The sequence below is a fragment of the Notamacropus eugenii genome, chromosome 1 (assembly GCF_028372415.1).
Source record: "Notamacropus eugenii isolate mMacEug1 chromosome 1, mMacEug1.pri_v2, whole genome shotgun sequence".
Classification (NCBI taxonomy): Eukaryota; Metazoa; Chordata; class Mammalia; order Diprotodontia; family Macropodidae; genus Notamacropus; species Notamacropus eugenii.
In genome coordinates this window covers 606247678-606274626 of record NC_092872.1, presented here as the reverse complement: position 1 = coordinate 606274626, position 26949 = coordinate 606247678, and the positions used below count along the sequence as shown (strand labels likewise).

General features: G+C 45.8%; 1 protein-coding gene across 2 annotated transcripts; it reads right to left on the bottom strand.

Moving 5' to 3' along the window:
* Positions 1 to 105: 105 nt before the first annotated feature.
* On the bottom strand, positions 106 to 26949 carry PROM2 (prominin 2). Of its 2 annotated transcripts, XM_072634753.1 has the most exons (24): positions 26566 to 26949; positions 25549 to 25598; positions 24403 to 24605; positions 24047 to 24167; positions 23751 to 23814; positions 23230 to 23319; positions 22484 to 22683; positions 20597 to 20671; positions 20259 to 20322; positions 19569 to 19728; positions 18802 to 18954; positions 17930 to 18053; positions 17245 to 17336; positions 17042 to 17126; positions 12555 to 12701; positions 8131 to 8202; positions 7038 to 7130; positions 6393 to 6446; positions 6019 to 6099; positions 5683 to 5751; positions 2968 to 3057; positions 2304 to 2410; positions 1891 to 1962; positions 106 to 652 (listed from the first exon to the last, which is right to left on the bottom strand). In XM_072634753.1, exons 1-23 carry the CDS (start codon positions 26807 to 26809, stop codon positions 1899 to 1901), a joined length of 2502 nt encoding a protein of 833 aa, XP_072490854.1. In that variant the 5' UTR covers positions 26810 to 26949; the 3' UTR covers positions 106 to 652; positions 1891 to 1898. The 2 variants fall into 2 exon arrangements, with proteins under 2 accessions (XP_072490854.1, XP_072490855.1); XM_072634754.1 differs by lacking the exon at positions 1891 to 1962.

Below are 26949 nucleotides of genomic sequence, written 5' to 3'. Positions count from 1 at the left end.
GGCGCAGTTCTGAGATTCTGAACTCAGCAAACATTCATTTGAACAACTTACTATGTGCAGAGTATGAGACTAAGAGGTATGACTCCAAGGATGGGAGACAGAGACTTAAGAAAGTGAAAACACTTTAATGGTTCAGAGGTACACCCACTACCATCCTCCTCTACATTCCAGCTGCACACAGAGTCACACACAAGGTGGGCATAGGGAGGGGAAAGGGAAGGGGAAGGGGAAAGAAAGGAAAAGGGGAGAAGAGGAAGGGGAGAGGAAGAAGGAAAAAATGAAATGGGGGAAAGGAAGGGAATGGCCCTGGGTCACACAACTGGAGAAAAAAAACAGAAAAGAGCCAAAGGACTTGAGCCCCATTTCAAACCCACCATGTCCCTTGTACTCTTGAGCAGCCTTGGAGGAAGCCAGTCCATAGAAGCATCCCTCACCCCAAGTCTGGGTCCCCTTCCTAGGAAGTGCTTATAGCAAAATTGAGGAAGTAGGAAAGATTTATCTTGGCAACCCAAAGACTGGCAGCTTCTTGGCAGGGGACAGAGGAGTCAAAGATGACAGGGCTCTTCCCCTCTGAGATCAGCAGCTTGGACCTCACCCTCTGGCAGTGGGCAGGCGAGGGTAGTCTGGGCAAAAATCCAGGCCCTCCCAGAAGCTGCAAAGAGAACATAGAATCATCAGGGCCAGACAAGGCTGCCCTACCTCATCCTAGAGGCCTGGGCAGGGGAAGCTAAACTGTATGTCACTGTCCTCTGCTCAGCCTACTCCTTCCATGATGAAAGGCCTGAATCTCCTAGGTTATGTTCTCTTAGTCTGAAAGGGAAAGAGTCTCTCATCTAGGGAATGATTCTATAAATCTGGACAAGTGAGCAGATGAAAGATACAGGGGAAAGGAGAGAGGGCCTTGGGACTAGGAGAGATGTGTGTCTACAGGGAATCAATGGAAAAGAAAGCAGGAGTAAGTAAATAAGAGAGGGAGTAGCCAGGGTGGGAGCAGAGAAAGGGAGAGAGACAAGAAGGTTAAACATGGAGGAAGGAAAAGAGGGGAAGGACATGGGAGGCTGTTGAAACCCTATCTGTCCTTCAAGGTTCAATTCTCGCCATTTCCTCCATGAAATCTTCCTTCATCTTCCCACTCCAGTTGGCCAGAAGTGATCTCCTATATTTTGCTGGTACCCTTCTGTTCTGGGTATGTACATGCTTGTCTCCTCCTTAAACTCCATAGGGGCAAGGACTGTACCACATTTATCTTTGTGTTACCAGAGCCTAGCACAGCACCTTGCAACACAGATGATGTTTAACTGATGTTTGAATGGATGAATGGGGGTAGGTTACAAGGCTGGTGTAGGGGAGGAGAGTCAGAGTGGGGGAGCCAAAGGGGGAAGGGTACTGCTGAAAGAAGATGAAGGGGCAACAACATGAAGGGCAGGGAACAAGCACAAGTCTAGGGACCAAAAGGGGTGCAGAAATGTCTAGTTTGGGGAAATCTCTAGACCCAACTAATATGGTGCTCCAGACAGCTGAGGGGTCCAAAATGGTACACTGAGGGGTGATAAAGCTGGGCCAGCCAAGATCGTGGGGATTGATTTCACTCACAAAAATGTAAGCAAGTCTTTTATTAAAAGCTAAAGATTGAAGGAGGAGAAGGTGAGCACCTGAATAGAGAATCTTACGAGGGGGGTTGCACAAGGCTGGGGAAGACAAGCTCAGGCATCCCTGGAGCACCAGACCCCTAGACTCCAGGGATGCCCAGACAAAGCCCCTTCCTTCCTTCCCCCCTCCCCCAGTGGGACTTGAGGGCCAGGCAGGCATGTTTCCTGTGATCCCTACTGCACAGCAGCCTCATTCCTCTAGGCTCCTCTCCCTGGGATACAGAGCAATCCTTCTCCTTACCCTCGATCCTACAGTTTCAGTGACGTGACTCTGGGGATGTGAAAAAGCTGGGTCTCCTCAGAGCTGGTGGAGCTGTGGCCAGGAGAAGGATGTTAGGGAGTCTCATTCCCCTCCCTTCACCTCTGGGAGCCTGGGGATAAGAAGCTAAGAGAGCCTACTTCCTCCCCCAGATCCCTCAGAATGGCAGATCTTGCCCTTGGGTGGGGTAAATGCAGCAGGAGACCAAATGGGCCAGACCTATGGAAAACCTGTGACCCTGAGGTTCAGGAGGGTGTTGGTCTTTAAGAGTAAGAACTGTATTTCTTCCTGGGATGTCTTAGGGCCATGACCAACTTCCATGACTAGAAGTTAGTGGTCAGACAAAATGATTCCTAGTAACCCTCTGTGCTCCTAGGACCTTCTTAGCCCCTCACCTTAAGCGTTTCCTGATGGGTCGGAAGTGCTTGGTGGTTTTGATCGCAAAGATGATACTGGGGATGAGCAAGAAGGTGCACCAGGCCAGGCAGAACCAGAAGGCATTCTGAAATACACAGGCTCAGACAAGTGAAAGGTGTCCACCTCACCCCAGGGCCCAACCATGAACAATTCTGCCCAACTGGTGCGAGAGCTGAAGTGAGCTCTTCCTGCATGCAGAAACTGCAGAAAAAAACCTCCAAAGACATGAGGAACCCCCGGGGGAGAAGGGACAGGAGAAGGCAAGTTTGGGAGTGGAGGCCAAAAAGCCATTACAGGTTAGGCTATGTGGCCTCTGAGGTCCTTTCCTACTCATAGACGCTGTGCTCCCATTACCCTCATCACTCTCTTGTTTTATGCCCAAGGCAGTTGCTTTGGATGGCAGACCCTGGGCACAGCCTTGGTTCCATCCCCTCCTGGAAGGAAGGGGAAGGAGGAGGGTTCTGGGACAGGGGACCAAGGATGCACAAGTATCATATCAGGTGAGGAGGGAGACCTGGAATACAAGCTCTTAGAGAGTAGTAGCTATTTTATTATGCTTTTTTAATTTGCATTCCCACGTGCCTTCCACACAATGGACATTCTACTCACCGATTTGACTTTATGGGGAAGAGGGCCACTTACCCAGGGATTAATGATAAGGTCGCACAGGATCACCCGGCCATTATCCAGTGCCTCAGACAGGGGTTGGCAGGTGGCGATGTGCTCAGTGACCTGTGAAGGCAAAGCTACTAGGGAGATGTTGTGGGGGGACCTGGATCCCCAGTGCTCTATTCTCCCTTTGTAATGCTCCCATGAGAAAAACAATAACCAAAAAAACCCAAACAAACAAACCCTAGGGTTTCCACAGAAAAATGTCCCATTGAGAGGGGAGGGGGGGATTCCTTAAGAAATGTCCAGAAGCCACTCTAAGATTAGACAGAAGCACTCTGTGCTAGGAATACCCTAAGGGGTCCTTGGCATAGATTACATGGGCTGGGGCTAGGTCCTCCCAAGACCATTCCTGTTCTGGGTCCCTAGTCCAAAGATTGTGCATCCTGACACCTCTAAGAGGTCTCTCTGTCTCCTGCCACGTACACTCCTTCTTGACAAACAACAATAACATATCACCACATATAAGTAAAATGCAAATGCATTGGGGGATACAGAGAAGGGGAAGACACAGAGAGAGAGAGAGAGAGAGAGAGAGAGAGAAGGAGGGAGGGAGGAAGAGAGAGAGGAGGGAGGGAGAGAGAGAGAAAAGGAGGGAGGAAGAGAGAGAGAGGAAGGAGGGAGGAAGAGAGAGAAAAAGGAGAGAGGGAGGAAGAGAGAGAGAGAGAGAGAAGGGAGAAAGAGAGAGAGAAGGAGGGAGGGGGAGAGAGAGAAAGAAAGAGAGAGAGAAAGAGAAGTCTGGAATAACTTCCCCATTCCAATTCAATTTCATTCAACAAATAATTATGTAGTGGTTGGGAAGACAAAGACAAAAATGAAACCATCCCTGCCCTCAAGAATTATGCTACTGCTATTAAATATTATATTCTTAAATATATTATATTCTCAAATTATATTCTCAAATCTTCACCTGACAAAAAATTTGAATCCATCTTTCAAGGTCCATAGCAAATGTGACTTCTTTCCAGAGTCTTCCCTTATGCCCCCAAGCCAGAAGTGATCACCCCCATTTCTGAGCTCCTAAAGTACTATCCCACTCACACAGCATTTATCTTCTACCGCTTAATATTGTGGTTAATTGCCTAATTATCTTCTCTCAACTATTGGACAAGAACAGAGACCATTCATCCTGTATCACAGACAGCTCCTGGCACACAGTAGCTACTCCTTTGCATATTTGTTGGGCAAGAGAATGACCATAAATACACATGGACATATAAGGATATGAAGATTCATAGAGCAAAAACACTCATATAGACACAAATAGATCGGTATACACACATAAATATGGTTATGTGCTTAGCCATATAAAGACATACGTAGATATATAACATATAATAACAGTTAACATTTATATGGCATTTTAAGGTTTGCAAAGCATCTTTTATTGAATTTGATATTATAATCTTATGGGTCCATCCTACTGATATTTACAGATGAAGAAACTGAGTCTGAGAGATACATCATTTGCCCATCATCACACAACTAGTAAGTGTCAGAGACAAGATATGAACCCAGATCTCTCCAGACTCCATGTGCTTTCTGACATGCCAGATTGTCTTTCATGTATAAACATATGCAAGTGGGCACATTGCCTGGTTTTCTGCTCCAAACAATATCTGTTGGGCATCTCCCGTCTGCCCATTGCTGTGTCAGGTGCTATGTATGTACAATAAAAAAGATAAACACACTGTTGCTGCGCTCCAGAAGCTGACAGTATTGGCTGAGGCAACAACCAGACAGAGCATGATCTGGGGCAAAGAGCTCTAAGATGGAAATCAGGGCACCCTCCCCCCAAAACCATCCTCACGCCCTTTCTAGTTCTGGCTCTGCAATCTTCTACGTATGTGACTTTTGGCAAACAATTTTCCATTTCTCTGAGCTTCACTGTCCTCAGATATAAAATGAGAAAGTGGGACAAAAATCATAATATTTAAGGCTAGAAGGACCTTAGAGGTCATCTTGTCTGACCTTTCTTTCACTCTGGATATAAAATGAGACATCGATATGTCAAGTGACTTGTCTGAAGTCCCATGGGCAATATCGGAGCATAGATTTGAACACAAGCGTTATGTTTCCAAAACCAGGGGCTTCTCACAGAGATTGAAGGCAAAGAGATGTAGAGGCCCATGGTGTGCTTTAGGGGCAGTGACTTAGTGAAGGGTTTGTGTAGAGAGTGGTAGGAAATAAGATTGCACAGAAACCTTAGGGACAAACTAGATGACCTTGAATGCCAAGCTAAGGAATATGGACTTGGTCCTGCAGACAGTGAGGCTCCACCAAGGGTTTGTGAACATGCTCCAATCCCATCTTCCACAGGAGCCCCTTCCTAGTCTCCCCCACTGCTATAGTGCCCTCCATTTGAGATTGACTTTCATTTCCACTATATATCTTATATGTACACTTTTTCTTTTTGCATGTTGTCTCTCCCATTAGAATGTGAACCCCTTTAAGGCAAGGACTTTTGTGGGATTTTTTGTGCTTTCTTTGCCTTTTTTTGTAACCCCAGTGCTTAGCACAGTACCTGATACATGGTAAAACACTTAAAAAATGCTTGTTGACAGATTCATTTTCTACTCACACAATAATCTGATAGTAGCACAGGCAAAGAAGACTGGTGGGTGACGACATGGGAATGGAGAGATTATTCAGAGGTGATCACGGGCTGCCTGGGTCTTTATTACTCACCATCTCTCGTGCCCAGTCCCTGTATTGGATGAAGTAGGCCATTTCTCGATTCAAGAAGCACTCACTTTCCTGTGAGGAAGACAGGAAGCCTGGATCTTAGAAGGACCTGAGAGAGCAGACTGGGAAGGTCCCATCTTCTCAAAGATCCCAGGAGTTGCGCCCCCCCACCCCCACCCCCGCCCCAGCCAGGACTGAAGTACAAACACAAGACTCCAGAATAACAGGAAGTTGTATGCCCAATGCCAGGATGAGACCCAACTCACCCTTCTCCTCTCTCTCTCCCCACCCCCACTCCCTGCTTCAGGTCCCAGCTCCTGCTCTTTCCTTCTCACTCACATTCCTCAAGATCCAGTGAGCCCGGATGGGCAGCTCAGTTTTCAGGGAGTTTGAGGTGACCAGAGTTTCTGAAACCAGCAGCTGAGGGACAGCAGACGGGTACAAATTGAGGGCAAGGAGCATTGCAGGTATGGTTTCAAAATGCTGACCTAGAGACCCTGCTTCTCAGGTGACATCTCCTGCATATCCCTCACTGTCTATTCCTAGGAAGGTAGGGCATGTGGGTAACTCCAGGTTCCCCTCTCATCTTTGCCCGCTAGCATCTGAGAGCTTGGAGCTCCTTTCCAACATTCCTCCCAGTCACTCCCCAGCTGTCTTGGGGACAGTAGGCACCCAAAGCCATGGCCTCCACCTCCCCACCTCAGACCCAGCACCTGGACATTTGAGGCAGATGATGACAGGGCACGGGCGCTTTGATTCAGTGTCACCTGTTTAGGAGAGAAGGAGGGTGAGGCATTAGTAAGGGCCAGGGTGGAGAGTCAGACGACAAACGTTGATTAAGCACATACTATGTGTCAGCTAAGTACAGGGTCAACAAAGAAAGATGAAGACAATCCCTTCCCTCAAGAAGCTTGCTTTCTAATAGGGAGACGATTGCGATTTGCCAACAACAAAATATTATACAAAGTAGATGAAGGGTAATCTCAGAGGAATGTCACCAAGGACTCAGAAAAGTTGCCTGCAGAAGGTGGGATTGGAGCAGAGGGAGCCAGGGAAGCAGGAGTCCAAGGAGAGGAAGAAGGGCATTTCAGACAGAAAGGACAGCCTATTCAAAGGCACAGAGTCCAGAGATGCTCATGGAATAAGACGAATGTAACTGGATTGTAGAGTTCAAGGAGCAGGTTAAAGTGGGAGAGGCTGGGCAGATAAGAAAGGATCAGATTCGGAGGGCCCTTAAAAGCAAAAGAAAAGATTCTATGTTTGTTCCCAAGGGTTCTTAGATTCTGGCCATTTGAGCCCAGTGTCAGGCTTTCTGCCTCCCTCCCCTTTCCCTCATCTCCCCAGGTCCCTGAACTCACCACATGGGTCTGCTGAGGGAGGATCTTCTCCTGGTAAAGTGTTTGTAGGGCCTGGGCCTCCTGCTTCAGCTGCTGTCCCAGGGCAGAGTCAGTCTGAAGAGATCAGGGGCAGAAGTGAGAGGGGTGGGATGGACCCAGGACATCAAGAAAGAAAGACTAGCAATGTTGTTATTCATGTTTGTGATCATGTCTGACTTTTCATGACCCGATTTGAGGTTTTCTCTGCAAAGATCCTGGAGTGGTTTGCCGTTTCCTTCTCCAGCTCATTTTACCGATGAGGAATGGAGGTAAACAGGGTTAAGTGACTTGCCTAAAGTCACACACCTGGGAAATGTCTGAGGCTAGATCTGAACTCAGATGAGTCTTCCTGATTCCAGGTCCAACACTCTACCCACCACACCACCTAGCTGTCCTTAATAATAGCAATATTGTACATTTTTTTCCCTTTTTCAAAGTGCTTTCACTTTTGTCTGATCCAAAGAATAGAATCCTCATTTGACAAATGAAGGAACTGAGGCAAGATTACACAACTATCTGGGTAGACCTGAGATTAGACTCTCAGTATCCTTAGGAAGGTACTTTGAAAAGCCTCAACCCAAAAAAAGTCAGATACATTATTTCAGGGGTGGAAAACCTATGAACTGAAGGGCACATGTGGCCTTCTAGGTCCTTAAGTGGGGCCTTTTGACTTGAATCCATATTTGATCATGCTTAAGGACCTGGAAGGCCACATGTGGCCATCAGGCTATCGGTTCCTCACCCCTGCATTATTTTCTTCCTCTTGGTCCCTAGTTGTCAGTGTGCCATAACATGATAGGATTTAGATCTGGGGACACTAGAGATCATCTAACACACCACCTCTCCTCTTATAGATAAAAGAATTGAAGCCAGAGAGATAAGCGACTTATTCGAGGTTACGCTAGTAAGAAATGGGATTAAACAAGAATTGGGATTAAAACTCGAGTCTTCTTGCCCCAAATACAGGGTTCTTTCTTCTATCTCGCCTTCCCCCAGCAAGCTCTATAACCCCAAACCAAGACTCCCTGGTCGGAGAATTCTTGCCCTGTCCACTCCGCTGTTCCCCCTGGCTTACCTGGGCTTGACCCAACTTCTCCAGCTCCTTGACTAGCTTCAAGACGTCCATTTTCACCATTGGCTTCTGAACCTGAAGGGACAAAGCAGCAGTTTAACCCTGGGATGAGCTTCCCACACTACCTTCTCTCCTGCTCCCATATCTAGTTTCTCTGGGACAGTCTAACATTTAGGCATCTCTGCAGTTAGCGATTTCTCAGCTGCTGTAGGTCAGGCAGGCAAGAGAGAAGCTTGGAGAGCCAGGATGGAGGCACAGCAAAATGTGTAAGACTAACATGATGCTCTGGGACAGACTAAGAAGTTGTATATCTTGAAAAAGAGAAAACTGGAAGAGACAGGGTAACTGTCTTCCAATATTTGCTGACTATCCCGTAAAAGACAAATCAGACTTTTTCCTCTTGGTCTCAGAGAGGAGAACTAGGAACAGTGGCATGAAAGTTTTTCCTCCCTTTCACGGTCAAACTACTATCTATGAAAAAACTGTCAACATTCTACTTCACTCCACTTAACTCTTCTCTCACTTATTTCTTAGCTCCTTGTAATCTAGCTTCCAAACAGCATTTAACTGAAACCAATACCCTTTCTTAAAAAAAAATTATTGATATCATTGAGGTTTTTATAAGATCACTTCCACATCTAAATATATTCCTTTCCCCTCTCCTCCCCTCCCCAGAAATAAATATAAATCACTATTTATTTATTCTTCCTTTAAAAATGAAAAAATCTGTGCCTGGACTTCTAATATAAGAAAATTCTGGTATGAAAATAGGGAAGGAAAAAAAGGGGGAAAAAGAAATTTACATGATAGTTTTGCTGTATATTTGAAAGGGAAGTTGGGCATAGTAGATCTGCAGTTTCATGTGTGATCCATCATTTTTATTGTACTTATATTATGGAAATGCTTGTTTTATTTCATAAGTTAAAAATAAAATAAATTTTTTAAAAAAGAAAATTCCCTCCACTGATACAGATTACAACTTGTCTGTTAACTTATAGGAATTGTTGGGCCTGAGGAGTTGTGACTTACCTATGGTCACATAGCTAGTACAACTAACAGTGCTTTTTAAATTGTGGGTTGCTACCCCATATGGGGTCACATAAGAATGTGGGGATCGTGAAAAGTTTGGCAACAGTAAACCACCCAACAACCAAAAATTAATTCAAAATCAAACGTGTAAAGAATCCAAGGTGCTTCTGGCAGCTCTGCTAGTGTTGTGTTTTAGGGCTTCACTGCAATCTTGGTTCTGAACACACAACATGGGCACTTTGCACTGAGCATGCCCTCAGGCCACACAACCAACAAATGTTGCCAGAAATGCCTTGGCCCAGATTCAAGTATATTGTTTTTAATAAATGGTAAAATTATATGTGTAACAAAGAATTGTTTTAAAATAAATTTCTTTATGGTTTGTTATCAGTAAATGTTTGTATACCTATTTTATATACCTACATACCCAGAGTCACTTAAAAATTTCTTGGCCAAAAAGGGGTTGTGAGTGGAAAAAGTTTAAGCAGTATTAGCGATGGATAATATAAGAAAAAGGCCAAGTCCTCCTGATTCCAAGCCTACTGCTTCTCTTACAGGAACCTCTTATTGTCACAATCTAATGGCTTTTCCTCAGTCTGTCGTGAGAGAATCTGAGGTGAGATATGAACTTAGGTCCTCCTGACTCCTTGCACTGGTGTTCTATCCACTTGTCACTCACTAGCTGTGTGATTTTGGGCAAGTCACTTAACCCCAACTGCCTCATCCTGGGTTATCTCCAGTTATCCTGGTCACTGGATCCAGATGGCCCTGGAGGAGAAGTGAGGCTGGTGACCTGCACAGCCCTCCCTCACTCAAAACAAAGTCAAGTGCAAGTCATGTCATCATTTCTCTATTGGCATGGTCTTCTTTGCAACGAAGGACAAACACACATAAGAGAATCATGATGTCTCTTTGACCTTTCTTCATGATTCTACACCGTTGATGACCTTTTGACCTGAATATTCTCTCCATTATAGGTTTTCACAACACTGTTTCCTTCTAGTTCTCCTGCCTCTCTGCCACTCCTCTTGAGTCTCTAATACTGAGTGATCATCATCCAAGTTCCACCCCTCAGTGTATGGGTACTCCCAGAACTCTATCCTGAGTCTTTAGGCTCTCTCAGTGAGTGATCTCATCAGCTCTCATGGGTTCAACTTTTATCTCTATGGGAATGACTCCCAAGATCTATATATCTAGCCTGAATTGCTCTCCTGAGGCCCAGTCCTGCATCCATGAATGAATGAATGAATGAATGAATGAATGAATGAATAACAAAAAAAAGCAATTATTTCAAAGAATCAAGGATGCAAATTGAAAAGTTCCCAAGCAGCTCCTAAGGGAAGAGGATTCCCCTCTAACAGGGAAAGACAATGCATAAAAAAGATTTTGGTTACAAGTCAGATACAATTCCCAGGGCCCTTGGAATCTGGGTCCTAGGCTGTCTCCAGTGGGATCCAAGAGGAAACAGTGGTAGAGAAGAGGGTAGTAGAATGACCTGTCTGGTACATACTGCCTCCTGTCTCTCCCTCGGGATGCCTGTATGTCCCATAGGCATCTAAAACTCAATATGTCCTAAACAAAATTATTTTTTTTCACACTCCCCTCCAAAAAAGAAAAAAAAAACCCAGCCTTTTTCTTAATTTCTTTGCTTCTATTAAGTAGGCCACTTCCTTCCAGTTACCCAGATTTACAACCTCAGAGTCATCCTTGATTCTTCACTCTCCTTCACCCCACATCCAAGTCAGAGTGGCCAAGGGTTATTGATTCTATCTCTTCAGCATCTCTCATATCTGTGCCCTTCTCTCCACTCTCAAAGACACTATACCAAGGCAGGGCTATGCATAGCCTCCTAATCAGGCTCCCTGCCTCCACCCTCTCCCCTCCCATCCATCCTGCACATAGTTGCCAAACTGATATTCCTAAAGCACAAGTTTGACCATGTGACTGCCCAGCTCAAATAGATCCCTTGGCTTCCAACTGTCTTGAAGATAAAATGCATTAAATACCTCTAGCATTTAAAGACCTTTACAATCTGGTTCCAGCCTGTCTTTTCAGGTTTTCTGAACATTATTTTCTTTAGCACACTCTATGTTCCAAGCAAACTGGGTAGACTTTGTTCTCTGTACCACAAAATCCATCTCCCATTGCCGTGCCTTTGAACAGTCTGTCCCCTATGTCTGGAATGCATTCCCTCCTCACTCTGCCTCTAGCTTTCTTTAAGGCTCAGTTCCAATGGGAGGAAGAGAAGAGGAAAGGGAGAGGGGAGGAGGGAAGGGAAAGGAGGGGAGGAGGAAAGGGAGAAGAATAGAGAAGGGAGGGGAAGAGGGAGGGGAAGGAGGGAGGCCAGCCTGACTACCCTCCAAGTGTGTAGTGCTCTCTCCCCCACAAATTACTTAGCATATATTTTTAACTTACTTATCTCTATCAGTGTTGTTTTTTCCCAGTAGAATAAGGGCAGGGGACTCTTTTGCTATGGTCATTTTATCTCCAACACTCTAGTTGCAGGGAAGTAGATGTAGTTCAGCTTGAGCTGTCCCGAAGTGCAATAGGTCACCCCTTCCTCACTATCTCCCCATCCCACCCCTCCTCTAGCTGGAAGTAATGGGTTTTGCCTCCCTCTCTCGCTCACTTCAAGAAATCTCCCAAGTCTTCAAGAAGAGGTCAACTAACCATTTTTCAAAGGTGGAGAGAAGATGTTTGTTCAGATGTTAGACTAGATGGCTCTAAGGTCCCTCTCAGCTCTGACATTCTTTGATTCATCTCAATAGCCAGTAACAGGAGAGAATTTAGTGAAAGAGCTTTAAGGTCTTTATGAATGTAGCTGAAAAGTATCTTTGGGTCTCAATTTTCTCCTTTCTAAAATGAGGCAAAGGGGCTAATTAGCTGTGCAAGTCTGCTGTGCTTGGGAGTTTACGAAGCCCTAGATAACCCTTTAAGTTTAATTTTGCAGTTTTAAGTAAGCCCACTCTACAGATGAGTAAATGGGATGGGAGTGGGGAAGGGGAAGGGTGTGAGACGTAAAGAAATTTGTGCAGGGTCACACTGGGCAAGGTAAGGATCTGGAGTAGCTTTCATGACTCCAAATTCTTTCTCTCATCCCAGGTACCTCTGAACCATGGTTCCTCTCTGAGATGAAGCCCGAGAACTTTCCAGCTCTTATATTCTACAAATCTATGCAGAAGCACCTCAGACTAGATGAGGACATCACAGGCTCATAGGGTTACAGACTCCAGAGGCAGAAGGGCCTGCAGAAGTTCAACTGGTCCAACCCCTTTATTTTATAGATGAGGAAGCTGAGGACCAGAGATCGTTGGTCCAAGATCAGAATGAATAGACCAAGGTAGTATGGAGCTGAGGAGGCAGCCCCAAGGAGTATGCTGGGAGGGCAGCAGGCTGACCTGGGTGAGGAAGCCAGAGTAGTCAATCTTCTGTATCCCACTGCTCCTGAAGGTCTCCAGATCTCTCTTAGCAGCTTCATTTAGAAGGTCCAGATCCTTCATATCGATATTAAAATTATCCATCTGCTCCTGCAGCCAGGTGGTATACTAGGATAAAGAGAAAAAGGTATGTTGAGCCAAGACCAGCCCATAGGCAACCAAGGAAAGAAGTGTCCCCTTGACCTTTTCCATCACCCCCAGTTTGCCCAAATGTCTGATCCCCTTGGACCGTATGCTCTGTCTATAGTGGGGTCATCTCTCTTTTTCCCTCTAGAATTAAATACAGTTCTGACTTTTATTTATTTATGAGGCAATCAGAGCTAAGTGACTTGCCTAAAGTCACATAGCTAGTATGTATCTGAGGCTAGATTTGAACTCAGGTCCTCTTGACTCTAGATCCAGTGCTCTATCCACAGTGCCACATTGCTACCTCCATACTCCTGACTTTTAAAGACTACTCCAAACTCCTTTTCTTAGTTCACTATGGACTACATCCCTTCATATGTCATACAGAACAACCAAACTGGTCTTCTTGCTGTCCTTCACACACAACACGCCATCCTTCTGTCTCTGCACGAATTCCCTGAAGGCCTGAAACCCTCCCTCCCCCTCTACTCCTTGTCTCTGCCTCTGAGAATCTCCCTAGTTTCCATCAAAGCTCAGCTCGAAGGTAACCTCCTACATGGCAGAGCCCAAGGTCATTCTCCTGCTCCTCCCAGTCATCATTTACATCCAAACTACTTTTTCATTTATTGTGCATATACTTATATGTAAACTTATCATTTTTCCATTGAAATGTAAGCTCCCTAAAGTCAGGAATGATTTCATTTCTATTTTTGTAGCCCATTGCTTAATATAGTGCCTGGCATATAACATGTGTTTACTAAGTGTTTAGGGAATGATTGATTTTTCCTTCTCTTTGGACGAAAAAAAACAACCTTCTTTCTCAGGTTCCTGACTAGCTGTTGGAAAGTTGTTTACTTTGGGTCAGTCTCTTCCTCTGTGAGATTCAGTTTCCTCTTCAATATAACTAGGGGGCTAGACCAGATGATTTTCCAGGCATCTCCCAATTCTAACAGAATGAATACCAAACTTGAAGTCAAAAGACCTGTCACTATCATTCATTACTGTGTGACCTTAGACAAGAAGTCATTGAATTTCTCTGGGCCTCAGTTTCCTCCCAGTGTGGCATAATTGTAAAAGCAATGGATTAGGAGTCAGAGAACCTGGGCTCAAATCATAGCTCGGTCACTCACTACCTGTGTGGCCCTGAGCAAGTGATAGGATATCTGAGCCTCAATTATCTCATCTGTAAGAAGGATCAGACTGATTGATCTCCAAGTTTCCTTCCAGCTCTGTAATCCTATGACTTATAAATTGTATGACCTTAAGAAAGTTTGGAGAAAAAAAAAATTAGCAAGTCACAAGAGGCAGCCATTGTGGGACATCAAAAAGCTATTTCTTATGTAAATCAGAACTATTCTGAGGTACCACTTCACACTGATTAGATTGGCTAATGTGACAGAAAAGGAAAATGACAAATGTTGAAGATGATGTGGGAAAACTGGAACACTAATGCTGATCCAACCATTCTGGAGAGCAATTTGGAACTGTACCCAAAGACCGTGCACACCCTATGATCCAACAATACCACTACTAGGTCTGTATCCCAAAAATTATAAAAAAGGGAAAAGGACCCACATGGACAAAAATATTTATAGCAACTCTTTTTCTGGTGGCAAAGAATTGGAAATTGAAGGGATGTTCATCAGTTCAGGAATGGCTGAACAAGTTGTGGTATATGAATGTAATGAAATACTATTATGCTGTAAGAAATGATGAGCATCATTAGTCTTTTTTAATTGTTTTAAATCATTGCATTGATGAAAAGAACTGAGTCTAAAAAAGTCAGTCATTGCAACATATATTACATATATACATATATATACACATACATACATATTGAAATGATGAGCAGGCAGATTTCAGAAAACCCTGGAAAGACTTGCTTGAACTGATGCTGACTGAAGTGAGGAGAACCAGGAGAACATTGTACACAGTAACAGCAACATTATATGATGATGAACTATGATCAACTTAGCTCCTCTTAGCTATACAATGATCAAAGACAATTCCAAAAGACTCATGATAGAAAATGCTACCCACATCCAGAGAAAGAACTATGGAGACTGAATACAGATTGAAGCATACTATTTTCATTTCTTTTGTTGTCTTTTTCTTTCTCATGGTTTTTCCCTTTTGTTCTGCTTCTTTTTTCACAACACAACTAATGTGGAAACATATTTAACATGATGGTACATATATAACCTGCATCAGATTACTTGCTGTCTTAGGGAGGAAGAAAAATTGGAAACTCTAAATCTTATAAAAATCTATCTTTATGTGTAATTGGAAAAAATAAAATACTATTAAGTGGGGGGGGGGAAGAAAAGAAAGTTATTTCTTGTTTTGTACAGAAATCTGCCTCTTCATAAGTCAAATCCATTGGTTCTAATTTTGCTCTCTGGGACCGCCACAGAGTAAGTTTCACTCCTCTTATAAATACCAACCCTTCTAATATTTGAATGCATTGATCCCATCCTCTTCAGGTCTTGTTTCCTCTAGGCTAAGCCTCTCCAGTTCCTTCATCTGTTCCTCATGTGAAATAGTTTCATGACCCCTTTCCCACCTTGGTGACTCTCCTCTAGATGCTTATCCATGTCTCTCTTAAAATATTGTGGCCAGAGTTGTACACAATCATCCAGATTGACATTCTGATCATATCTCTTCTCAGCCTTCCTTTTTCCGGACTGAAAAGGCCTGGTCTTTCCATCCTGTCTTCAGACAGCAGCCCCTCTCTTAAACCTCCTTTTGCTGATCCCTGTCTGGCCCTTCTCTGGATCACCTATGTCTCTGTCAAGGTCCAGGGCCCAGAACCATGTGCAGTAATCCAGGCACAGTCAGACCAGGACTGAATATAAGGTTTGGTTCTCACCAGCCTTCCTGATGATGTTAAGCATTTTGTTGTCTGATAACAAGAGGAAGAATTGTCTGTTACATAGCATTTGGAGGTTTACAAACTTCGTTACATATCTTACCTCCCATTATAACCCTGTGAGGTGAGATACCACAGGTGTTCTTGTCCCCATGTTACAGATGGGGAAACCAAACCTCAGAGAAGGTAACAAAGTATTCATATCCCAGGTGAATAAGTATTTTTTATTAGTAGTCATAATAATAACTTTTATTTATTACTTTATGGCCCACAAAGCATTTCACATATTAATTGATTTTTATAGAATCATATAATCTAAGAACTGAGAGGAGCTAACCTAAGTGTCTCAGTTAACAGATGGGAAAGCAGAGCCTTGTTCAGTCACTCTTATGCCAAAGCTGTCCGTGGCGTTTTCTTGGCCTGGTTTGGTTTGTCATTTCCTTCTCCGTTGCATTAAGGCAAAGACAGGTTAAATGACTCTCCCAGGGTCACTCAGCTAGTAAAAGTGTCTGAAGCTGGATTTGAACTCAGGTCTTCCTGACTCCAGACCCAGGGTTCTATCTATTCAACCTAATAGCAGGGAGGAACTAACCTAAATCTCTTAGTTAACATATGGGGAAGAGAGGCCCAGAGAGGTTAAATAATTTGCCTAATATTACACAGCTAGAGCAGGGCAGAGGAAAGAATTCAGGACTTCTGAGTCCCAGATTAGTCATCTACAAGGACTCTCAGGTGTCTTTCTTGGGCCTTGACTGGCTTTGTACCCTCCTGTTCTTTTAGGAGATTTTCCCCCTAAACACAGAAGGAAACTCATAGGAAGAAAGCACAGTGACCCTCAGTGCTCTCCCTTCTGCATCTGGTCCCCAGCCACATCACTGGAGTCATATGATATGAATGCATGAAAGGACTTTCAATACAATAATAGCGAGCGTTTATACAGTGCTTTAGAATGTACAAAGGGCTTTACATATATTATTTCCTTTAATCTTTAGAAATCATCTACTCCAATCCTCTCATTTTATAAATGAGGAAAATTGGGTTCAGAGAGGGAGAATTGACCAAGGTCCCACAGGCAGTAATTGGCAAGAGCTGGGTTAGCCTGATTCATACCCTAGGACTTATTCTACTACAACTCTTGCCTTTCTTATTCTCGTGCCCCTTCCGTCCCCCTCCCATTCCCCTAACCACAGCCAATCTCTGGCTGTCCAGTCTTCACCCTAGCTGCATTGCAGTCAGGGGGCTGAGAACCTATGGTTCAGATGTTATCTCAGAGGCATGGGCTGAACTCAGAGAGTCCTCTGTGAATGGGGCCCTCTTACTAACCCCTCTTCCCTCTGTCCTGGCTACTGACTGCATGACTTAAGAGCCAGAAGCCAGAAGAAGTGCAAGACTCCAGGACAGAGGAGCCAGTTTTTAGAAGTGACCAACTTGTGACTCTTTTCAAGTTTCTTACCTTATTGATGTTCAGGTGCTTTTCTGGGTCATAGGAGTCATTAAGCTGCAGGACCTTCCAGAGAGGAGCACCCTCCTTGCACTGCCTAGGACGGCAGCAACGAGTCAGGGTGGGGCCAACCTTCCCATTGACCTCTCACCCTATTTGTTATATCTCCTCCTCCTCAGCCCTGAGAAGGTCAAGATGCTGATGGAGACACTCACTGATAGGCAGAGGGGATGCTGACATCCTTCTTGAGGCCCAGGAGGTGGGACAGGTTCATGGATGGGGGCAGGTTTCCTGGGGTATCAGCAAACTACACATGGAGTGAGGAAAAGAAGTCTAGAGCAATGATTAAGACAGCTCCCTATCCTCCCAGGGTCTTGGCCTCTCTTGGACTGGTGATTGGATAATACACAGCAATGCCCCTAGTCATGACCTGAACCCAAATCAAGAGACTTCTCCAACAGGCAGTTTCCCAGGATACAGAAAAGTGGTCTTAGCTATAGAGAGAGAAATTCCCACCAATTCCTGGGCTTATAAACTAGGGACAAACTGGGTGTCAGGCCTCCTGGTTTCTGTCAGTTTCAAGGATGGAGTATTAGCTTATGGGTCTAATGAAACCACTTCTTATCTTCGTTTTCAGCAGTAATATGACGAATTCACCCAGGGACTTCTAGGATTTCTGCCCAGGTCTCTCTCACTCTCACCTGCTGCTGATATTTCTTTGTCTTTCCCTATCCTTAGTGTTTCTGTGTTTGTTTTTCATTCTCTTTCATTCTGTGTTTCTATTGGTCTCCCACCTTGTTTCCCTTAAGCCCAACCCCTGGGCCAGAAGCTTAGGTAGCCTATGTCTCCATTAATCCAGTGAGACAAGGGCCAGCCCACAGGCCCTGGACCAGGCCTCACCTGGTACAGCTCCTGGCTCTCCCAGCTTCGGCACACCAGTGTCTGGATGTTGCCCCCCAAGAGGAAGGTGGCAAAGATGAGAAGGATGAAAGGTCCAGAGAAAAGGAAGCTTAAGCCTACACCCCTGTGGAAAAGACAGGGTAGGGAATCAAGAGGATTAGTGCAAAGGAGGTTGGTCCTGGCTTGTCCGCCCCCTTTCCCTGACCCAAATGTCTCTCTTCCTACCCTCCTCAGGCAAGCATGGAGTTAGGAACTACTCAGGACTACCTGGGATCCTCAGCTAGCCTTGTGCTGACCATGGGTAACCTCTCAGCAAAGCTAATTGGATCCACCTCAGGCCAAGCTAAGACAGGGGTCAGTGACCATCTACAAGGCAGTGTTTCTTTGTTTTGTGGGGGAGAAAGGACAATGCTGAGCAGTTGCTAAGGAAGAGGGGAGGAGAGAATGGAGGGTCTAAAGGAGTGGGAAAGGGGGCAGCTTTCACTAATGGTGGGGGGGAGAGGGAAGGACAGAGCAGAGGACAGAGCCACCCCTGGGACTGCTGGCCCCTTTCCTACCATCTGGTCAGCTCCATGGGCCAGATGGGAACAAATAAATAAATAAGGCCACAGAGAATGCACAGACCTGGATGTCTTTGTATGAGCTGCCAGACCTAGATGGTCACCAAACACACCACAGGACCTTCGCTGAGGCCAAGTGGCCCCCTACTTCACACAAGTGAACTTGTGGAGTAGAGAAGCCACTCCCTGGGACACAGGAGGAACAGCAGGGGCCAGTTGGGGCCAGCATCCTTCACTCCAGCCCTTATAGCCCATCTCCATTTGTTGTCCTATCTCGCCCCTCTCCTGCCTCCTGCCCCACTTCATCCTTACGCCATGAGAAACTGGGCCCCTGCCTCTCCCTTGGCTTCTATGTGACTGGAGTCTTCTCGGGCAGATATCCCCCAGAGGCCCAGGCTGAGGCCCAGCAGGTTACAGATCACCACCAATAGGATCACCGAGGACAGCACATAACCTGCAATCCACCTACCACGGTGGAGGAGTGAGGAAAGGGATAGGGAGAGTCAAGGTCTAAGAGGTCAGGAAGAAAAGGAACTTTTTCTCACTCTTTCACCATCCTTGTAGGGTCAAAAATATAAGAACAGCGCCAAGGGTACAGTGCCAGAGGAAGAGGAAAAAGACACTAACTATAAGGTTGGATGTACATGAAAAGTACATGAATATTTAAGTACATGAACAGAATTGATCCTAAGCCTTTGGTTACTAATCTGGAAACACTTGGGACCATAAGAACATAGGATTTTAGGGTTCAGAACAACCTTAGAAGTCATTGACCACTCCAACTGCCTCATCCTACTGATGGGGGGAAACTGATACCCTTTGTTTCAAGGGCTAAGGAAAAAATAAATAGAGCATGGAACTCACTGAGCTTGAGGGCTGAAATACTAGGGATCAAGGCTAAGTCGGGGAGATGACTAAGTACTGGAGGTTGAAGGTAGCTAAATACAGGATGTTGGAAGCAGACACTCAGAAATCCAAGCCTTGAGTAGGTAGGTCAGGGAGTGGGGGGGGGGGGGGGGTGTTGCACCTATATTGTCTCTCTACTTCCTGGATCTGCCCTCCCCCAACTCACCCAATACCTGTATCTCTCATATCTCTGTATCATATGTAAGTAAGGCCTGCTACTGTTCTCTGCCTCTACAAGAGCTCGCCTCCAGCGGTCAGCAGCCTCAGAGCCTGGGAAGCCTTTAGACAGGGTCTTCACTTCCTCTGGGATCTGGGCCACCTTCTCCTTCAACTCTGCCAGAGGAATCACAATCATGGACTCACATTTCTATTTTCTTTAACCCTAGGGCCTCTGTAGATGTTTTCTCTTCCTACTACTCCTGATATTACTCTGAAGTTGTGAAGGGAATGCCCCTACCTCCCACCTTACATGAATATAATGTCTTATAGTTTACCAGGAACTTTCATATGCATTGTCTCACTTGAACCTGATAAAATCCCTTCAAGGGAAGCAGGATAGGTTTTAACCCCATTTTCTGGATGAGAAAACCAAGATTCAGAAAAGTCATGCTTGTTCCAGGTCACACAGCTAGTAGGATGAAGAAGCTTGGAACAAAACCCAAGGCCAGGATTCTTTCTACCATCATACAGTATTATTCTACCCCTTGCCAATCCTCTCCTCAAAAGAAACTCTTCACAGGAGATCCGTGAGACCTATGGGTCCATTGCCAGCTGGTCACCATGACTCACAGAAATCCATGCTTGCAGTAGGAAGCTGGGAGTAGGAGCCTTCCTGGGACTCCTGCTGGCAGAGGACAACTCACCTTGAACTATGTCTGCTGTCTCCAAAGCTGTTAGAACTGGGAGGGTATTGAATGTGCTGTTATCCTGGAGAGGAGCAGAAGAGGAGGTTACACCCCCTAGATCAGAGAGAACTGTCCCTATTCCCAGTTCTAAGAGGGGCTCTTAGCTGGATCTGAGGATCTTAAAGCATTTTGTAGAAGGTCTTGTCTCTGCCTGGGGACTTCTCCGCAGAAGTGAGAAGATGAGATAACTTGCTAGCCAGTGAACTGCTGACTAGGCAGACCCAGAACCAAGAAAAAACACAGGAATGCCATTTTCCTCAAGTATAACCCCACTTCTCAACCTCCAGGATACACACCTTCTGAACCATGTTAGAAAAATTGGCCTCTGGGACACCTTTCAACTTCTGGAGGACGCTTTTCACAGAAGGTACCTGAAATCAGATTCAAAAATCCATAGAGATAAATCCACCTCCCTCCCCAAACCAACTCAGTCCTGGTTGGGACATTGGATTTGGAAAGCCTGCCAACCTAGAACCTATAATCCCAAGGTCCAAACACCTTCCCTACATGACCTTGACCTAATGGGAAGAAGTATGATTGAGAATCAGAAGATGTTTATTTAAAACCCTATACCTAAATCTTCAGATATATTACTTAATCCAGCAGTTCTCAAAGTGTGGTCTGAAGAACCCTGGGGGTCCCCAGGACTCTCACAGGGAGTCCACAGGGTTAAAACTATCTTCATTATAACACTAAAATATTTTAATTTCAAATGTGGTAAATATTGATAGATATAATCCAAATAAATATAAGTTATTAGGAGAGATCCTCAATAATTTTCAATAGGGATCCTGAGATCAAAAAAAACTGAGATGTACTGGCTTGAGTCTAACCTATGAGTCAATGAGAAGTCATGAAAGAACATTAGATTTGGGTTTAGAAAAACTAAGTTCTGGTCTCCCTCTGCTATTTATTGCTTGGTGTGACCTTGGGTAAGTCACTTTTTCTTTTTCTCATCTCTAAAAACGAGGGGTTTGGACTTCTATGATCTCTTTTAGCTCCAAATCTTCTCATTTAAAGATTTTAGAGCCCAGCATGGCAGACAGCAGCAGGAAGAGACTGCCCAGAAAAGAAGAATAATTAACAGCTCATGTTTCTATGGAACTATATGATAGAGAAAAGGTATAGTCTGCCATTGATAAAAAGAATTTCTCCATCTAGGAGTTACTTATATCAATGAAATCATGGGTCCCATCCCTAACCTTACATCTAGCACTTTAAGGGTTATAAATCACTTTAAATATAATTATCTCATTTGATCACCCCAACACAATGCCATGAAGAAAGTGCTATTATAATATCAGTCTTACAAATGAGCAAGCTGAGGCTGAGTTTAGTCAAGTGACTTTTCCAAGTGTACATAATGAGTGTCTGAGGCAGGATTCGAACTCAAGTCTTTCTGACTCCAAGTCTACCATTCTATCTACTATGACTGAACTGTTTTAGAAATAAGGAAAGGTAGATGGAGGGTTGGAGTTTGGCTGACTTGAGTCATTAAACCCAACCTGGAAGACACGTGAGTTGGGGATTGTGTGGGAGAAGAGAGAGAAATTAGAGGAAGGAAAAAACGTCCAGAATATTGAAGAGTAGCAGGAAAGAGAGGACAGGGAAGAAGGACAAAATATTCACTCCTTTTAGAAGCACACATGCACCAATTTTCCTGCACCCAACTCCCATCTAGAATTCCTTTAGGGAAGAAAGGGAACAAGGATTAAGCCCCTACTATGTGTTCAATGTTATCTCATTTGATACACCTCTGGGAGGTAGGTACCACTAGTATGTCTATTTTACAGCTGAGGAAATGAAGCAGGAAAAGGTCAAGTGACTCGTGCAGGATCACACAGTAAATGTCTGAGGCCAAATTTAAACTCAGGTAAGTTTTCCTGACACTAAGGCTTTAATAGTGAGTACCACCTTGCTGTCTCTGAAGTGTCTTTTCTTTATGTTACAGGGCTATGGGGACACTAGGAGGCAGACAGCAGAGTTAAGCAGTCTCTACCTCCTCAGTCCTCTTCTGGCTCCACTCAATGTCCCACCTCAATCATAAGAGTCCTCAGTCTTGAGCTCCCTTTGATCTACTCCTACTTTTCTCAATTCATCAACTCTCCCCACCCCCTGCCCCATCTGCCACTACGAGGTCCAAGCCACACCACTATGATGCCAACTGGCCCTCAGGCACTCACCTGGCTGAAATTGGCCCCCAGCTCCAGAAGCTGGCTGTGACTCAGGGCACTGGCACAGCCCTGGCACTGAGCATCCTGGAGCAGGGAGAGAAGCTTGTGCCTATGGTCCTGCAAAGAGGAACTCAGAGGCTCTTGCTGATCCTGTAGATAGACTGTGCTGGAGTTGAGTAGCTGAAGGTGGTCCAAAGAAACCTGCAAGTCTGAGAGGGATGAGGCAGATTAAGCCAAGGGGTTGAATTCAGAGCCCAGCTAATATCAACATCGTCATCATCATCATCTTCATTGTCATCGTCATCATTGACAAAGAGCTAACATTTACATAACACTTTCTAAGCCTGCAGCACAACTTATGTATAATATTTGAACTCACAATAACCCTGGGAGGTAGGTACTATTATGATCCCCATTTCACAGATGAGAAAACTGAGGCTAAGAGGTTAAGTGACTTGCTCAGGTTCACACAGCTATTTTTAGCAAATGTCTGAATCCAGATAAGAATTCAAGACTTGCTGACTCCAGTACCTATGCAACCTAACTGCCTCATGAACAAAACCCTTTCTGCCTTTCTCACCCTCACTCCACTTGCTTTTTCCTTCACAAATTTCTTATATACACCAACACACCCATATTATCCACACCCATCCAGATTACACACACCAGTTCCACACCCATGCACACACCCCAGTACATTCACACACATTCATACTCATATGCCATGCACTCCATGGATTCTGGGCCCCTCTTACCTTGACCCAGTCTTTGCAGGGAGGCCAGCATAGGATACACTGTTCCCCTGAGCTGGGTATGGATAGTGCTGCCAAGGTTTACACCAACACCTGGGGGCAGGAGACAATGAATAATTTTATGGGGCAGACAGATCTTTGAACAATGAAGGCCAGGGAAGGAGTGGGGAGAAGAGGGGAGGACAGACTCAGCAGGTCCAGAGACCAAGCCAACCCTGTAGAGGTTAGAAGGGCATCCCTCAAGGCTCCCAAAGGACAGGGGCTGGATATCTCCTGCCAGCTGCAGCCCAGGGCTCTGCATGTAGCAGACCCTTGCTCAGTGCCAGGAGGCTCCAAGCCCAGATCTAAACCCAGATCTTTGTGGGGGTTTCCCAAAAGCTGTATATGGGTACTGAAAGAGCAAAGGAAGCCTTCCTCCCAGAGAATGACTGGACTTTATGACCTCAGCCTCTGAGGAGGTGCTGGCCTCCTAAGAAGCCCATGCCTGCAGGTTCCAAGGAGTTCTGGGACCCTCAAGCCCTCACCATCCAGTTCTTCCAAGACTTGATTCTGGGGGATAGAGAACTGATCAGCCACTGCCTGCAGCTCCTGTGGAGGAAAGGGAATCCCAAGTCCAGGCTGGTACCTTTACTTCCTCCCAGCAGGTCTGCCTAGAAAGCCCGAGGAGCATTGCCTTTCTCCAGGCAATTTCTAGCCACTGGATCTACCCACAGGCACCAAGCAGCTCCTAAGCAGCAGTCAGCTGCCACCCTGACCACCTACGACATCTGGTTGCTTCCCTGACCACCTGCTGCTATGGCTGAAAAGGATTAGTGCTTACCTGGGGGATATCAGAGACCAGACCTTGTAGGGAGTTCAGCACCCCAGGTACAGCCCGGACACCAGGGCCTACCTCATCATGTGTCCTTTGGTTAGTAATGAAAGCACAGACTACACCAGTCCTATTGCAGAAGAGGGAGAGAGCTTTGGTCAGTATCCACAGTGGGCAAAGAGAGGCCCCCCCAAGGCCCTCCTGGATTAGGGGAGCAAGAGATCCTCTACTTCCCCCCCCAAAAAGGGGAAGTGCATTAGGACCTCCTAGATCTCATAATTCCCTGCCATACCAATTTGCCTCCCTCTGTGCCCACCCTACCATCCCTCCCTCCCAGGGTCCCCTAACGCAGGGTCCTTGATTACAGGAGGAGAAGAGTGATGAGCAGCAGGAAACTCATGAGGCTTCCCCTCTCACAGGCCATAGACTTGTGCTCAACCTTGATCCGGCCCCCACAGCGCCTGCGAAACCGGCAACAGCAGAAGCAAAGGCCAACAGTGGGTACAATAAGAAGGAAGAGGACAGCAATCACTGCGCACACCACGTAGCCAGCCTCATAGCGGACCACCTGCAGTGGGCAGGGAGGAAGCTGTTAGCCAGGGCCTCTGGCCCCATTGTCCTCTTCTTCATCTGCCCCCTACAAATAACTTACTAACACTTAGAAAGGATTCACAGACTAGGCCTCCCACCCAGGCTTCTGTCCCATTTCCACACACTCCCGTATTATAGCCCCACCCTTTGCTCAGTTTATGGATGTCCAACACTGAACAAAGTTGGGAACTCAAGTTCTAGATGAAAACGTAAGTGCAAGAATAATTAACAGATTAAGATAGCATCTTCCTTAATCCACTTCTAATTACCCCTCCTTGGATTCTCATGGAAGATATAGAAGGTAATGGGAGATTGAGCTAAATGTGAACTGAGCTCAAGACATTGTGGGTAAGATAAGCAATGAGAAGATCTGGATTCTAGCCTCCTCTGTGTACACTACTGAGTCAGCTAAGTGGTTCACAGGATAGAGGGCTGGACCTGGAATTCAGAAAGACCTAAATTCAAATTGAGCCTAAGAAGCCTAATAGCTGTGTGGCCCTGGGCAAGTCACTTAACTTCTGTTTGCCTTAATTTGCTGGAAAAGGAAATGGTAAACTACTCCAGGTTCTTTGCCAAGAAGGGTTGGTGTGCTATGATCCATAACAAAGATTGAATGACTGAGCAACCACAATGTATGCCACTAACTAGCTAGGTAACAACGCTGGGCAAATCACTTCCAGTCTCTAGGTCTCACCTTCCTTGTCTGTGAAGTGAAGGTATTAGACTAACTAACAATGATAATAATAGCCATATTTATAAGTACTTTAAGGTTTGCAAAATGCTTTACAAATAGTAGTCAGTTCCAGCATCCTGTGATTCTATAAAGTTCTATTACCATACCACCCCCGACTCTGTCCCTTCCAACTCTTGAGATTCATATACCATCCCCACCAAAAGTATCCTGGCCTCTTGATGCTTACATCTGAGGTTCGAACAGAAGAGGGTTCATTCAGAGCCACTCGAATCAACCCTACAGAAAAGGGAGAGAGGTCATCACCATCACCATCACATCATCTTTCTACCTTGCCTTCCCAAGCCCTACCCTGATTGCCAGTAGCCAATCGGGAGTCATACGGAGCTGTTTCATATCTGAATGAACATGAGCTTTGGCAATTTAGGAGGGAGGGTGCAGGGAACTCCTCCCCCCATACACACCCTATATGCCATGGAAAGGACACCTTGCCCCATAAGGTCCTGCCCAGACCTGCTACAGGGAGCTGTGCTTGATGAGGGAGTGGGGGAGGTAGAACTCAGGAAAGAACACTCCAAGTTACCCACACCCTTCTCTTCACAAAACCTTGCTCCCCAACCCCACCCAGGTCTCCCCAATCTGGGTACTGAGGCAGAAGGTATTCATGAGTGGTCAGGGACCCACAATTCCAGATTCTCAGAGGCTCTGCCATCTAGGGGCACCATGCCTACTAGATTGCAAAGGTGAGAGAGATGCAGATCTCCAGTGCAAGGGGTCCAGAGACCAGTCTAACGTTTCCTTCCCTCCACCCAAAGAGAAAGAGCAGAGATGGAGAGGACAGCCTATCCTTGAGACCACAACCCTGAAACTTTCCACTCTGCCTCCGACTACCCCCAAAACTGGCGCCTGCTCTCCCCCCAGCTTCTTCCCCCCAACCTATGCCCTCCACTTTGAAGGCTTTCCCATACATCTCCTGACACTCCCCTCTGCCACCAAGGCTGCTGTCCTAGTTCTCCTAGGAATGTAGCCAATCCTGGAAGAGGGAGCTATTGGGAGCTCTCTCCCTGCTGGCGCCAGGGCCGGAGAAGACTGGGTCCCTCTTGTCCTAGGCTGGCACAATCACCACATTGTCAGGGAGTTAAGATAGACCCCAGGTAGAAAATGAGTAGCGCCATGGCTAGACGGAGTGACAAGGCTCTGTGACAGTCAGGCGACTTCGCCCTTTCCCCCAAACCCCACTCCTCACCTTCTGGGAAGGGATTGAGCTGCACCATGTCCAGGAAGCCCCGCACCATCCTGTAGAGGGGATCCAGGGACCCAGGTGGCTGGGTCTGAGGATCCAGCCAGCGGCCTTTGCCTAGCCGGGTAAAATGCAGCTTCTCTGCCTGGCCCTGCGGCCCACAGTACTGTGAGGCCGCCTGGCCCCTGCATAGGGCCAGCTCCAGCCCCAGCAGGAGGGTGATAGGAACCAGGCTTCTGGGGAGCCTCATCTGGAAAGGGACCCAGCAGTCCTAGAGACAGACAGTAGGAGCTGGGGCAAGGGGGCGTTTCAGCAGTTCTGTGTGCAGGCAAGGAGGAGAGGGCAGGACATACATCCTTCTCTCTAGTCCTCCGCTTACTGGAGCTTCTA